Source organism: Falco punctatus, assembly GCF_963210335.1.
Source record: "Falco punctatus genome assembly, chromosome: 7".
In the NCBI taxonomy this organism is placed as follows: Eukaryota; Metazoa; Chordata; class Aves; order Falconiformes; family Falconidae; genus Falco; species Falco punctatus.
The window spans coordinates 47897764-47913491 of NC_137587.1; the positions used below are offsets into that span (position 1 = coordinate 47897764).

The following is a 15728-nucleotide window of genomic DNA, read 5'->3' on the forward strand; positions in this document are numbered from 1 at the left end:
AAAAGTCAGGATGCCCTCACTTGGTAGTAATAATCCAGCTTCCAAAATAATGTGGAAAATTCCTTACCCACAAAACTGAAGTCAGTGTTAGCACTGCACTAAAGTATAAGTAGAAACTACCTGTGACAGGGATCAATTCACATCGTGCCTTACTTCAAGCTACCTTCCTACCCACAGCCACGTAGCTGCCCCGCAGAGGAAGTTCACCACTACATTTGTGAGGAAAATCTGATAACTGCCAGAAAATAGTCTACTTTGGCATGCTTTCAATGAATCCTGTGATTCTGCACACTAGGTAGCTGACCATGAAATCAAATAATCAGACAACCAAAACTTAAGCAAGTATCATCCCCAACATGTGTCAAGGATTTGCCTTCTCAGTGAATTTCAGATCAGAGAGGGGTCTGTGATTCTGACACGCTGCCCACAGCCAAGAGGCCAAACATCCTCACGGCAGAACCACCTGCTTCACTTACTACCACCAGTGCATCCCACTTCTCTGCAGAAAAACCCACATGCCAAATTCACTAGGAAAGAACCGTTCTCTCAGGATGTTCCCACCGGCAGTTGTTCCTCCATTTTCAAATTCTCAAAGAAACCAGTCCCTGGCTGGTCAGCTTTAGCCGATAGAAGAAACATTTTATAGGAACAGCAGGATTTCAGTCTGTAGTGTCAGAAGTACACAGTCAGGACTTGCACGTCTCTGGCTTCTAAGGCAATTAATACTTCACTGTCACACCAAGATCACCTCCTGGGGTTAAGTAACCAAAGCTGAGCCTGGGAGAAAAATACTGATTAAAAAAACAAACAAAAAAAAAACAAACAAAAAAAAAAAAAAAAACAAAAAAAAAAAACAACAAAAAAGGGGGGTGGGGGTGGAGAGGGGAGATTAAGCATCACATCACAGAGTCAACACTTCCATCCCTAACCTTTGGCTGTCCTTGAGATGTGCAAGCATCTCAACAGTGTATGGGAGATGACTGTTTTCCTATTATTCTAAATTCTAAAAGCCCAGAGGTTCCCCTTTCCTGCCTGCACAAGAAGGACCACAACACTTACTTCACGTTAAAAGTTGGAATGAAAGACAACTACAAATAGAACCGACACAGACTCCTGATTCAAATTCAGGTCCTGTTGGAATTATCACTTCCATCCCTGTAAGAGGTCTGTTCACCTGCCTCTCTCACAAAGGCTCGCCTCAGCAATGGCAAAATTACACAGCTGTCACCTTCCACTGCTGGACTTCCAACAACCAGATGACCCATGGCTCTTGCACTCCAAACCGGAGCCAGTTTGGAATGACTTCACAGACACTCCACTCCTGAATAAAATGAAAGATCTGTCTTTTTGGCGTGGTATGAAAATAGGAGAAGAAAATCACAATGAAGGAGGACTAACAGGACATGCAGAGCAGTGGGGAAAAAAGGCGATGAAGAGAACGGCTAGGAAAGAGAGCACGAGTTAATGCGAAAACACATACGAAACACCGGCTTCTTTCCCATCTGTGCTGCTCGGATCCTGCCTGCAGCACCGGGTGAAGCCACAGAGCACCAGGACTGCCGGCAGCGCCCTGCCCCGCAGCCCTGCCCCGCAGCCCTGCCCCGCAGCCCTGCCCCGCAGCCCTGCCCCGGGGGGCGCAGCCCGCGGGAGGGCAGGCACACCCCGCTCCCGCCCCCCCGCCCTCAAATCCCCGGGCAGGGCGAGCCCTTCATAAGGCGGCGCGGGCAGCGCTCCCCGGCTGGGCGCGATGGAGACGGGCGGGTGCCGCATGGGCGGCGCGGAGCCGGGCGCCCCGGCCATGATCACCCTGGAGGACCTGGACGGGATGGCGGAGGAGAGCCCCGACTCGGCGTACCACAGCAACGGCAGCAGCCTGGAGGAGGAGGCCGAGCGCATGGAGGACGAGGAGCAGGAGCGGCTGCTGAGCTACTGGCAGAGCGTGGGCCGAGGGCACCAGGTGGACGTGCCCCGGGGTAAGAGCCGCGCCGCCGGGCAGCGCTGGGGCCGGGCCAAGCCGCTTACGCCCACGGCGGCCGCCGGGCCAGGGGCGTCCGGGAGGCGGCACGCGAGCTCGCCCCCGGCGCCGGTATTGCTCACCGTCGGCCGGCAGCTCCAGCCGCTGCCCCCACGCTGGTGACACGTTCCCGGGGACCCCTCCCCGCCGGCGGGGCCACGGCAATCGGCCCCGACACCCCAGACCTCCCCCTGAGCCCCGGCGGAGCCCGTCCTCGGGGCCGGCACCCCGCTGCCTGCCCAGGGGAGGGGGCGAGGCACGGCTCCCCGCGCCCCCGGCCGCAGGGCCAGGCTGGCCCGGGACCGGGGCAGGAGCGGGGCGGCGGGGCAGCCCCGGGCACCGCGGGAGTGCCCGTCCCGGCTCCGCACGCGTCGGTGCACAGAGCCCGGCAGGAGCTTTGCGCAGGGCCAGCCGAAGGATTTCTCTAGCTTAGAGAAGCGGTTGTAGTAGTAGTGGATTGACCCACTTAGTCTAAAAGGACTGACGTGAGTTTTCAGTCCTAATTAAATATTAAATTGACTACCTGCAAAAGTGCTCGTAAGAACATCTCCCTGGTACCGATGCAGCTCTTTAAGGAAAGATGCTTGAAATGAAAGACAGCACAGAATTAAACAAGTAAAACGATGGACTTTGCTTTTTGACAGTAAACCTCCCAGGTTTACATTATTAAAAAATTATTTTCAACTTTCTGAAAGACTGAAGAATCTGAAAGACTATAACAAGTCAGGTAACTCCTAACAAGCAGCAAAGAGTAACTGCAAACTTGGCTCATTCAGAAAGTTTAACTCATCTGCTCTGTCCTGCAGACAGAAGCAGAAAAGGATCTTTAGCATCTCTGCTCTTCTGATAAATCCACCCCTAAAGAGGGTGGGAAGCAGCAAATCCCTAAACAACAGACTGCACTAGATGCTACCAAAATAAAATTACTTAAACTTTTTCTATATTCCAACACTGCAGTCAGGGTACAACCTCCTTTTCAAGTCATGCCTGGAAGTCTCATATTTCTAACGTTTTAACAGTTAAAACTAATGTCCTGTCAGGTGCTAAAAGAGCAAGGTCAGTCTGAGCAGAGTTCCAGGGCTTGCCTTGTTCCCAGTGCCCTGCAGGAGGGGTCTCTGGGTGCTCTGCACCGGCTGTGCCACCCAGTAGCCTCACAAGCTCCAGCAGCTGTGGATCTGTAACCCGTGTGCATCGGATCCGGCAGCTTCAGGTTCTGCAGGAGCACAGAGGGAGGGGGAGAGGAGAGGGGCTCCCTATTTACCTGTACACGAGTGAGGGGTGAACAGATGGCTGCCAAGTTGCTCCTTAAGAGTAGCTTTGTGCAGCAGAAAACAAGATTCCTTCTCACAAAATTATATATTCTGACAACATAGTGAAACGAAGCACTGAAATGTCTAGGACTTATTAGGCAGGATATGAAGTCTAGGAAATATGTTCAAAAGTAGCATTTTACCAGATTTTAGTTACTGTATTATAAAAAGTTTACTCTGTAATGCTAAACAAGTGTTACAAAAATCTGCCCAGGGCTATCTGACAGGAGCAGACTACATCTCAACTATGGCAAACTCTCTTAGGCTGTTTGAGTAGTTTACATGGTCCATTCAAAGTTTAAGTTAACTGTTTTATACCCACCTTTAGTACCCAGTCAGCTAAAATGTACTTGAGCCTCAGGGAATACAGAGGGGCCACAGAGATGACTTTCTGGGGACAGAAATCCCCCCCATCAAGAGGGAGCAGAGCATCTCTCCTGACTGGTGTGCCCCATCCAAGCAGCTGGAGTCACTGACACCACAATACAAGAAAATACAAGCGCTTTACTTGGCTGACTATTGACTGCCAGCGTGGTGACTGTGCCAACAGAGCACTCAAGACTCTAACAACAAAACATGGTTTCTTGTAGTCTAATGGTAAAGTCTGCAAAATAAGAACATCACCATCCCTCTCAAGCTTTGACACTTGTTTTGCTCTATGGTGACAGTCTAGCTTTCTAAATTATTACTTGCTTCATAGCTTACGTTAGCACCTTCTAAAGATAACAGGAACACTGCAAGCATTCTTAAAAAAAAAGATAATCCAAGATATTTTGCAAGATATGAACAACAGATACTTATATGGCTGGCACTGCACTTTATCACTGTTACCAAGATCTTAATTCTGTAGACTGACTGACTGGCCTATGCCATACCCTACAACCAAAAGGTAAGAGGAAAATTAAAGGCGCAGAAAGGTACAATCTAACTTTCTTGGCTTGAAAACTGTATTTTACCTACTCCCAGTAGAAGCAGAAAACATGCTAGAGCTGTTACTTTTAAATTTCTCAATTCTAGTTTCAATTTATGAACATCCATTAACAAGCAAGCTCAGGAAAGCTGCTACCCATCAAAAACATCTGCTTGCTGAAGTGCAAAGCTGTCTAACGATACTCAGCGTACAAAGCAGTGTGCTCTGAGGTCAAGTACCCAGGCTCCAGATCAAACTTCAGCTCTGAATGGCAGGTGGTATTCCACCATACCCCCCCTTGCTGAGGTTACCTCATGTAAGGGGCAGCCCAGCAGCCTCTGTACCAGCCAGAACCCCTGTCTGCTGAAGGAAGTATGGGGGGACGGGCTAAAGTCTCTGCTGCTGGAGGTCACCTGGGTGTGCAGCCCCATGCTGAAGCCCAGCCCTGAGCCTGCGTCCCCAACAGTGCTCCTAGGCACCTCCCACAGCTGTTTCTGGATTGTTCTCTCCAAGAGGCATGTCTACTAGTTCTCTCCAGAATCAAGATTTTGGTTCCCATCATTACAAAGGCTGTCTCCTCTAGTCCAGAACGACAAAGTTTCATGTGCATGTATGTTATTTAAGGGTGCAGCTGACAAGTATATCCTGCTTCAGTGATACTCCCAACAGGTCCAGTCAGACACAAATTAAGAAATGCAACAATTTAAATACTGTTCAATCTTGCTGCTATGAACAAGTCTTGTCAAGTGTGTCCTATCTATATAAATCCCTTAGTAAAGATATGCCACTTTCACAATACCTATAGTAGCAACTGTAATCACAATTTTGAAATATAATTGAACCAAGCCTTTACCTAGCTGCACTGCTACAGCTCATCGTGCCTTGTTTTGTCACACCACTATTCAAGTTTGCAAGCTTGGATGTGTAAATGGAGCAACTCACTTGCTTTTGGCAGTATAGTCTTAAGTATTGTGCAGATTAAAATACTTACAATCCAAATGTTATACTGTCCTGCCTGACAGGCATGGGATTCACAAACAGAAGAATAAAACTCCTAAAAGGACTTTAATTAGTTGCAATCCCCATCCTGTGCAATAATGGGGGGGGAAGAAAAACTTTTAAAAGCCCTGCAATCAAGATCCTATCAATAAAGGGATCTAAAAATAGAGTTAACTTTTCTAGAGTCCTAAAACATTTCTTAATTATTGAATACTCTGGAAAATTCAGTGCTGAAGTCTAATCTACAATTATTTTTCTCTCAGCCTCCAAAGAGATCAGTTTTACATATCAGTTATCACTTTATTTTAAATGTTTTCCAATGACATTTTAAAAAAAAATGTTAAAATTAACTGAAGTGTAGCCTTTCCCCCTTCGTTAAAAGGGATCTTTACTACTCCAAATAGTCTTAAACCTAAAACCCCTACATTGGATGGGATGCCAGGAGATGTAGGTTTGATTCCCAGCTCAGCTACAGATTTACTAAGTGACCAAGGCCACGTTAATTCTCCTGCATCTTAATTCTCCTCTTCTCTGAAACATGGATTATACTCTCCTGCCCCATCATCCTGACTTTTCTACTTAAGATACTGAGGCACTTAAAACACTCAAGAGAAGGCCTCTTACTTCATTTGAAACTTTAGTCCTTTTCATGCACATCTGGTATGTACCATGAGGTAGAATATGGCAGAAATTCACAACCAGACTTTCAAACACTGTACATAGATACAGATTAGAAACTTAACTTTTATGTACACAAATGTCTGTTACTTGAACTTTGAAAGACAAGGAAATACTCTAATCTTAAGAATGGAAAGACTCATTTCCAAAAAACTTGTATATAGTTTCCAAGCCTGTCTGTTAGGGATCAACTTCTAAGCAGAATTTATTTATAAACTGCAGCTAGAATTGATGTCAAGACAACAACAGTTGCAAATACACCTAATCCAACCACATTTAAATGACAAAAATGTAGGAGAACAGAAGTACTAGAATATGCTAGTATTATATATGCAAGTGTAATATATTTTTGCTCCTTCTATCCATTTGAGTTTGGCTAGGAGTATAATGATTGCTACAGACTGGATGATTACTAGTGTCACTACATCTAGAAACAATAGGATAGCTTTGCTATTTCATTCCTTACAAATCACGAGAATCATTAAAGAAGTCACCGCACATTTCGGTTCCATCTCAGTATTGGTGAGCATGCAGGTGCTTAAGAGTACTTCAGCAATTATCAACTATTAACACTCTCCTTCACATAATGATCTGCCACCACAGTGTGCAAACTCAGACCAGAAATGATGACATGTTAGACTGCACTCTGAGTCCTTCTTGTTCCAAAGGGCAAGACAACAGGCAACAGCAAACATAAAAAGCATGCCAAACATATACCATCCCTGTTAGTTAAATGAAGTTGGTATGTTCCATTTCATCTTTACTAATGCTTTATGTGGACTATGGCTATTTGAGAACATTGAACCACTATTTCTTTCCGCCAGATGTATCTGATCCTGACAGCCAGAACACTGAAACTTGCTTTGCTGTATTCCTACCATAATATATATTGTTATAGTTTTGCTAGAATGTTAGTATTTGCTTTAAGTCAACAGTCTTCTGCCCCTTCCAAACTGAAATAAAACCTTTCATCTAATGTACTTGGTATCTGATCAGACAGCACATACATATAAAACTACTGTGAAACAAAAAGCAACTGTGTTAGCACAAATCTATGTTCTAATTTCTTTGTTAAACAATCATGTGTCTTGTTAAGAAGTAGTTCTTTAGTGAAGTCTACATTGAGGAGTTAAGTTTCCTCATCTTATATTTCTTTCACTTAACAGGACACTTTTCTCCTCCCTCATCTATAATTTCTGCCCTTCAGTCCCCACTCCACACCTCACCTTCATTGTCTGTCCTCTAGCCTGAGCACATCCAGTTCTCCCAGACCCTTCTGCACTTCATCCTGCCCTAACCATCTGGGTGGCCTCCACTGAAGTATCTCGAGTTCATCAATGCAATTTCTGTACCATGAAGCCCCAAACCAGGCACAGCATGTGAAATGCAGCTTCAAGAGAACCAAACAGAACAGTCACCTCCCTTGACTGGCTGACTGCAGTCTTGCTGATATAGCATGTGTCCTGTTCTGTGTGGTCTCCTTCTGAAACTACAAACAAAAGTTCATGTTCTCTACTTCTTAATGAAAACATTTGTTTGCATTTTATTTTGCAGTCCTCCCCTCCTGTAAGGTCTTACTAGAAGGGCCTGCATTAAAAAGAAAATTATATATATATATATATATATAAAATGCAATTCACTCAAAACTCCACTTTTCATCACTGAAGCTGGATCCCCACAGCTGGAATGCATACTCCATCAGTTTCTGTTTTATCACTTGCAGAGACTGCAGCTGGCAGTGCATCCCAGAGAAAAGTAGTGTGGTACCTGGGCAGCAGGAATGGCCAGGCTAGCCAGGACACTCAGCTAACAGCCAGCCTGGGCTGCACCAACGGCTCCAGCACTGTGGCTTCTGAGCGAAAACACAGGCCTCCCACTCAATGTATATCCCAACTAATAGGTAGCACTGAAAAGTGTGTAATTTCAAGCATACAGTGAAATATTAGACGTAAGACATCTTTTGGAAAGACTGAGTTTGCACAGTAGTATTTCCTGGGACCTGTGATCAAGAGCAGACAACTCAATTTACTTCTTCATGCGGATACACATCAATCCACCATGAAAGAGCTGCTAGAATTGGCATCATCATCTGTACAGGGCCAGAACACCCAGCATCGCCAAAGGCTTCCCATAGGCAGGTGTAATTTGTCATATATGCAGAGCAGGAGTGAAAGCTGTTTCTAGCAGTACAGAGACAGAAGTCAGTTAACCTTTTCCGTTAGTATCGAAGGACAACCTAAACTTGTTACAATGTTCCCTGAAGTTTAACTAAGGGACAGAATGAAACACATTTAATCTTTATTTCTACAGCCTCATGTCTAAAACTGGAAGTGTGGTTTGTTGTTGCAGACATGGCAGAGCCAATTCAGCAGCTGACTAGAAACAACAACCCCCAGGAGAGACAGACCATCCCATTTACTCTGATCCACCGCAAAGAAAAGGTACTGTTTCCCTTCCCAGCTGAAGTTTTAACAATATTTTCAACATTAATACCTAGCTTCCAAAAATATGTTTCTTTAGAAAATTATTTTAACCATCTAGGATTTTTAACGTCAAAAGCACAAAGCATTACAATGGGATAACTACTCATTTTTAAAAACTCACCATTTTTACATATGAAATTTTTTCCCTTTTGGAAAGCAGAAACTATCAGGGAAGTCAGCAGATGACCAAATTACACATTTATGACATTTTATAATTAATTTAACAAAAACCCCTTGTATTTTGACATTTGAAATACCTATTTTCATTTAAATCAGTGCATTTGCTTCTTTACATGATCATGTTAATCAAACCTTAGCAAAGAGTACTTGAATGAGATTAATATCTGAACTTAAAGCCAAACATGTACTTTTGTATCATGGATCATTATCAAACAAAGCAGCAATTTCCAAACCCATCTCATCAAAACCATCTTACCCTCTAATCAAAATTTAAAATTGATGTCCAGGAAATTTTTTGTAGCTCAGGAAATGTGCAAACAAGTGTCTAACTTTCAATATATGACAAATCAAGAAAATCTTTACCAACCACACATGAAGATTTCTTGTCACATTTCTTTTAAGCAAAGCTATACAATTCAAACATATAAATATCACAATTTGATTATATTTCACGTGAGTATATTTCACTATACAGTATGGGACTCCTGGCTATTTATGTTGTAATTAAATGCTTGAAAGCAATTTCTTAGTACTACTGTAATAACTGCAGATAAAAAAATAAGGTTATTCAGTGTTAATTGCAACAATGTTTAATACTGCAAGTCCAGAAGATGACAGGTTCTTATTTTAAAGAATGTTGAAATAAGTTTTGGTCCAAGATCAGCAGCATACCCCTTCTTGACTTATATGAGAACTGCAATTCACATTCAAGATCATTTCACCGACAGCTGAAACAGTTGAAAATAGTTATTCTTCCATTCAAGGAAGATGCACACACTGCATTGGTTTTGGTTATCTAATTATATGCCAGCCTAGACCTTGAAATTAAACGCATCTAAGTATTAAATAGTATGCATTTAAGGTACAGCTGGCACAGACTTAAAATCATTCCTTATGCTTGCTGTTCTCCTAGTCACACACCTGGAGAAGTTGATTTCTTGATGCCGTAAGTAAAGCACTGAAATACTGTTTGACTTTTACTTGTTTGGTTGGGTTTTCTAGATGATTAACTTAAAATACAAAATTGTTATCTTACTGTGCTTGCAGCTTGGAGATCTGCTTTATGAAAAACGTCAATATGGAAAAGCCAAGTGGGCTTGTATAAAAATGAAAGAAAAGCAGTATGAACAGAGCATATGCCTTGGATTCATGAAGCTTATGAGGTACATTTGTGAGCAGAATTCCTCAGGTAATTGGTACCACAATTCTACGTTAAAGTTAAAACACTGTATTTATGCACTAGCATGTCCTAACTGGGGAGATACTTTTATTAGCTTTTTCCAAACACACCACCCTGCCTAGAGGGACATCTTCCCACAATACAGCCTTTCCAGCAGAGTCTAAACCAAAGTGCTGCTTCCTCTGTGTATGTGCTAGAAGAGAACATCTGCAGGAAGCCATCCCTGTTTCCAGGGCCATTGTGACAACTACCTGAGTATTGACAATGGCTATTTTTGTACAGCTGTCAGCTCGAAATAAGGCTTTCACTACAGAATTTTAGTGGTTTAGTTTTCACAGCAGTACTGATCTACTCAGAGTGTAAGGCCAGAAGAGACTATAATGTTTTGCCTCCATTTTAGTTTATGATACTTAAATTGTGCATGTCTGAATGGACACCAAAAATTTATGTGGTCGAAGCATGTTTTCCAGAAAGATAATCCAGTTTTAAGTCAAGTACTTTAAAATAATGGCAAGTCCACAATGTCCTTGTGCCTGCATAAAAAACATCCACCTAGTTTCCAATGCAGTTTGATCTGGTTTCAACTTCCAGCCATCAGTTCTCATTTTTTCATTCCCCAGTTGACTAAGAAGTCTTGTAATGGCCAGTGTTTTGTTCTGCAGTAGCACGTGTGTTGTAATCAAGTCAACCCTTAATTTTCTTTCCAAGAAACTAAAAGCATTGATCACAAAAGCTTTGCCTTAATCAGGTATTTTCCCCACTCTCCTCATTCTTTTAACACTTTTACATCGTTTAAAAGTAAATTTGGCTCCAGAACAGTGCAGGTTTTGTTTTCAAACTGTGTACAGAACCCACTCCTAGTCATCACTGTTACCTGCAGTCAAGAAAGTCAACCTTTTCCTATAGCGTTCCAAGAACATAGCAACATTTTGGTAACAGCGAATTCTCAGTGAATTCACAAGGCAGCCCTTTTACCTCAACTACGTTCTTTGCTCCCAAATATTTAAATCACCACACAAGGTCAGTTTACAAGACAAATACAACCCTCTTAAGAGGGGGATGGAAGTTAAAACTCCTCACCCTACATGAAGATAGGAGAGCTCACCATATACTACATTTTAGACATACATGCACACACATTTGCACATGTAAGTTTTACAGAGAGAGATATATACACACACACAGACTAAAAAGCATAAGAAAATGCTACTTCCAAGTCAGAATACACAACTCCATTTTCTAAAACGTCTTACTGAATTCCTTTTAGTAACAAAACTGCTCTGTGGTACTCACTTTATATTATTCAGTATGAGTTCAGAAGTGGAGCACAGTATGTAGACTTTTTTTGTCTTTTTAAGAAATCACGTATGTCTCCTTAGGACTGTACTTGGGGATAACAATACCCATTGTGACCATAGTCCATACAAATGAATCTCAATCGGCGATGACACAGTCAGTGACAGTAGCGTACTACCTGCCTGAAGTGCTGCAGGATGAGCCACCTCACCCTTTTGACTCTGACATCAGCATTGAAGAATGGCCTTCTACTATTGTTTATAGTAGGTAAGAACCATTTAATTTTTTTTCTGGTAGAAAAGGTAAAAAGATGCAGTTTTCAATTTGGGCATGTTATGTCTCTTGAATCAAGTTCTAAAAGCTAATAAATGGTAAAACTTGATTTTCAGTAATGGTTAAAAGCTGCCTGCTTCATGAAACTGGTATATTCAGGAAATAACGGTTACGAGCTTACTTGGTAAAATGATGCATCTGTAAGTGTGAGATGTAACAGCATCTCAAAGCACAGACTACTCTGTGTAGCTGGGAACAAAGCGCCTGACATATCACTGAAAATTTAAGAAAAAAAAACCCAACCCTGTTATCTGTTTGAGATCAATCACAGTCAGACAGTATCATTTGTGAAACATGACTAAATGATTTAGGAGGCATGTCTAGGCTCTGGAAAAACTGTGGGTATTAAAAAGAACTTGATATGAAGTTGATTGTTACAGGAGCTTCAGAGGAATCACCAATGAAGACTCTATAATGAGAGAAATAAACCTGTTGGCAGAAATTCTGGAGAGTCCCGAGTTATGTTTGCAGGATACATTCATCATTGCAGGATATACAAACCCAGCTGCTGCCAATCGACACAACGAGATCTGGTTCCTCCAGAGACCATAGCCTCCCCTTTCTGGTGCTCGTCAGCCACAAGAATCAGTTCTGATTTACTGGCAGAATCTTACACGTGAATTGCATGAGACTAGATGTCAGACCCTCAAAGATTTTAGACATGTGGCTTTTAGCCAGTTTAGCAAGGCAATCGCTCCAATTTAATAATCAGAGGTAACACCTGAAACATAGTTTCCTGTGTCAACTTTTACAGTTTTTACACAATTTTTAATGGAGATTTTTAGCACTTTAAAAGTTAGTTTTTTTTTTTTTTTTTTTGTTTTTTTTTTTTAACAAGATAAGGGAGACAGAGACCTCTCTCCTCGTCCCCTTACTAGCATCTCTAGACTGCTGGTGGCCTAGGACAGTGCTAGGGGAGACCCTGGAGCCCCCACCCTAGCCACCTAGTGCTGCACCAGCTACACAAGGACCCTGGTGGGGCTTTCAGCGGGACACACAGTAAAACCACCTCACACGTGCAGGCTACGCTTCAGGAAAAGAATGTTCAGGTCTTAATTTCTGAAGGTAACTACCAGATTTAGACCACTGGGATTAAACCAAGGAGTAAGAGTAGGCCAATGCTGACTGCTTTTAACATCATCATCTGTGGAACAGAGATTCTTAATGCTTACCTCAAAAAGCATTCAACCAAAGTACTTCTAACTTTGAGAAGAGGCCAAGAAAGCAGAAGAGTCTTACTGCTCACTAAAGTTTTGATAGCAAAAACTACAAGTTACCTTAATCACACACACATAGTAATTCCATGACTATATTTGGCATTCCTTAATAGAAAGTGGTTATTTCTAACTCTTCAGATTCCTGAGCATGTTCTTCTCACAGCTTTGCTGAATGTTAAAACACTGCAGCTGAAGTCATTAATTTGTTCAGTACCTTTTACACTTTTATGGCAGTACCACACTACTAATGTTGTAAGTGACACAAACACTTCACAGAATCACAGAAAAAAATTCAGCTAGAAGCGACCTCTGGCAGTCACCCAGCCCAGCCCTCTGCTGAAGGCAGGGCCAGCGCTGCTGGCAGAGCAGGCTGCTTAGGGCCTCACACCCCCAGATTTTACTTATCTCCAGGGATAAGGAGCCCATAACCCCTCTGGGCCCAACTCCAGTATTTGACCATCCTCACTGTGATAATTTTTCCCTTCCTAATATCTAATTTTCTGTGTTGCAGCTTGTTTCTTTTACCCTTCATCCGTATGATAACTCTTGAAGCAGACAACTGCTGGTCTGGCACGCTGTGAGTGAAAGCCAAGCTGACACAGCTCTGTGCACATCAGGTCTGAGAGTGATGTCTGAGAGTGAACTTTGCTGTTCACCACAGTTAAAGAGTGCCTACTGCTCTGGAGAATTGGGGTAGCAAAGTTTTGCTCTCAAAAATCGCTTCTTAATGTCTCCTCTTTCTTACGGATACAAAGGTAGAGTTTAAACTTAATAGAAGTAAATTAAATTTTATATAAAAAGACATTAAGTGCATCACCAGCACTATTTATGGATTACAGGATTTAGGCTTTAAATAGAGCTTTTGTATTCTTCAGTTACAACATACAAACTGCAACCAGAGCCAGTGTCTGCTAGCTTTACAGTAGTCAGCTGGCAAGCAAAACCAATTTCTGTAGTACTTCTGAATGAACGTATAGGTCTCAAGAACTTTAAACATCCCAGTTCCATAAGGCGCTCCGCTGCACAAAACCGACTTTATGCTTAACCTAAAACCTCTTGTTGAGCAGCAGGATCAGAGAGTGCTGGCTGGCCCTGGCTGACTGGGCTTAGGCATGACCAAGGTGCCCTCTGGTGATTGCTGCCCACAGATCTGCTGGGGAGACAGCAAGGAGAAGGGTTGGGGGAGAGAGAAAAGCCTTAGTTTTAATACAAACAAACTGATAGTCTGGGGGGAAGAGGGGGAAAAAAAACCAACAAACAAACCAAAACAGCAATCCTCGCTTCTTCTGAACCTGTAGCTGTTCAGATACCCTGCACTAGTCCAGCACAGACATTCATATTGCCACAAATTAACTGGATGTTAAACTGAGGTGGGGGGATCTCAAAAAAAGACAGTGGGTTTGGGGTCTTTCTTACTCCAGCCAGAAAGCTATCAAGTCTGGTTTGCCAGGTGACAGGACAAATGCTTGTGCCAGTTGTGGCCAGAAGTAGGAACTGCTTTGTCTGATGTGCCAATTTAAATGCACATCAAAGGAATTCTTACTTAACAGAAAGAGACTATGAAGGTACCTGTCACGTCTCTTATTCTTCTCAATTTGTTTGAGATACAGGATCATGGCCCTGAGGGGGGGGAAAAAACCCACCAAACCCAACAACTTCCTTTTCAATATGTTGGATCGTATCCCTATTGATTTTTATTTATTTCGCTTTTTATTTATTTTTAACATTTCCTCAGACCGCTGGAAATGCCAGCCAGTATTAAAGTGAAAGCTAACAAATTAATGACAATGTTTTTAAAAACAAAGTTGAGTAGAAGGCCCAGGGAGGCATTAAATAACAGGTTTTGGTTTCCCCTCATCTGGCCTCCCAAATATTTTCACAAGAGACAATAGAAAGTTTTCACCTTTGACAAGATTTTATGGCAAACTGAGGAAGTTCTTGCAATTTGATTGCTTTTGCCAATTATATTAATGCTTTGGCACAGCGGTATCATAGCTGTTGAAAGTAGTTAAATCCTCTCACCATAAAGTACTGGTTTGTACATACTTTACATTTTCAATGTCTATTGCAAAAAGCATTTGCTATATCTTATGTCTCTTTCCATAGGCAATCTTCACCTAAATACTTCTGTGACTCAGCTACTTGTCAGTATGTTATAGAAACATTCTTGTTACTAAAATATAAAAATAATTTATCTGAATGTGCTGATATCCTAACGGCAGCAAAGTGTTCAGTGTTGTTTTATGTAAAACTGTGAATTCCAAGATAGTATTTATTTTGACTTATGTTAGACAGCTTCTGCTGCTGGGAAAGAACCCATTAATCTCAAGTTTGAAGATACACTTTATGGCTATGGAATGTCACAGCAACCTCCGTAACTGGCCCTCACAAGCACGGGCATAAAGAATTGCAGGTTTTAACCAACACGCAAATAAAGCTTACCTAATAGTTATACCAGTGAATGCCACGGAAACATCACTGTTACTCAAATACATAATTTCAGACAGTTTGAAAACATTATGTCAAGCATGGTTATCTCCTGTTTTCGGAATAGGTATTTTATTATCCATCTGTGGCTCTACTTTGTAAGCCATTAATTAATGGATTTTAAATTTGAAGTTATTAGATTTCCACTATTCAAAGGAGATAATAAAACAGAATTCACCCATATTTTTTGAAGATTAAATTAAGTAGCCTTAACAGATAAATGTTGTCCTGCATACTGTGTATTTTTCAAACAAGCATTAGTGCCTAAGAAGTTTACTCCAGCTATTGTGATACTCAGGGCCTTGCTTATTGTATGTACACAAATATAATCTTCCCGTTGTGTTATTGCATTGTGCTGTTTCACACTGTCCTTCATTTTCACTGAAGTGTTGTCTTGTTTACTGTTACTGTTTGTCAAAATTAAAGATAATGATTGTATTGTGCAGTGTACACCTGGCTTTCATTTTTGTAAGACACAAGTCCTTTAATTATCTTTCCTTTGAACGGGAGCAGCGGAAGTCACAAGTTGCTATTCTGATTTTACAAGAGCTGTTTAAGCCCCAAATTTGAGATGGCCACTCTAAGACATCAAAAAACTTAAGTAACTTTCAAAAGCCATGCATTCTTCGAAATAAACACAT

General features: G+C 42.0%; 1 protein-coding gene across 1 annotated transcript; it reads left to right on the forward strand.

The window, feature by feature from the left end:
• The first annotated feature begins 1710 nt into the window (after positions 1-1710).
• Positions 1711-15525, forward strand: LOC308067818 (heme-binding protein 1-like). Its single transcript, XM_080397282.1, has 5 exons — positions 1711-1973; positions 8261-8352; positions 9622-9763; positions 11134-11317; positions 11764-15525. Exons 1-5 carry the CDS (start codon positions 1748-1750, stop codon positions 11933-11935), a joined length of 816 nt encoding a protein of 271 aa, XP_080253408.1. The 5' UTR covers positions 1711-1747; the 3' UTR covers positions 11936-15525.
• Positions 15526-15728: the final 203 nt, after the last annotated feature.

Excerpts from the sequence above, each read along its gene's own strand:
- LOC308067818 (XM_080397282.1), top strand. The coding sequence starts at position 1,748 with ATGGAGACGGGCGGGTGCCGCATGGGCGGCGCGGAGCCGGGCGCCCCG. Across the intron at positions 1,974-8,260 it reads CCAGGTGGACGTGCCCCGGG|ACATGGCAGAGCCAATTCAG; the intron begins GTAAGAGCCGCG and ends TTGTTGTTGCAG. Across the intron at positions 11,318-11,763 it reads TCTACTATTGTTTATAGTAG|GAGCTTCAGAGGAATCACCA; the intron begins GTAAGAACCATT and ends TGATTGTTACAG.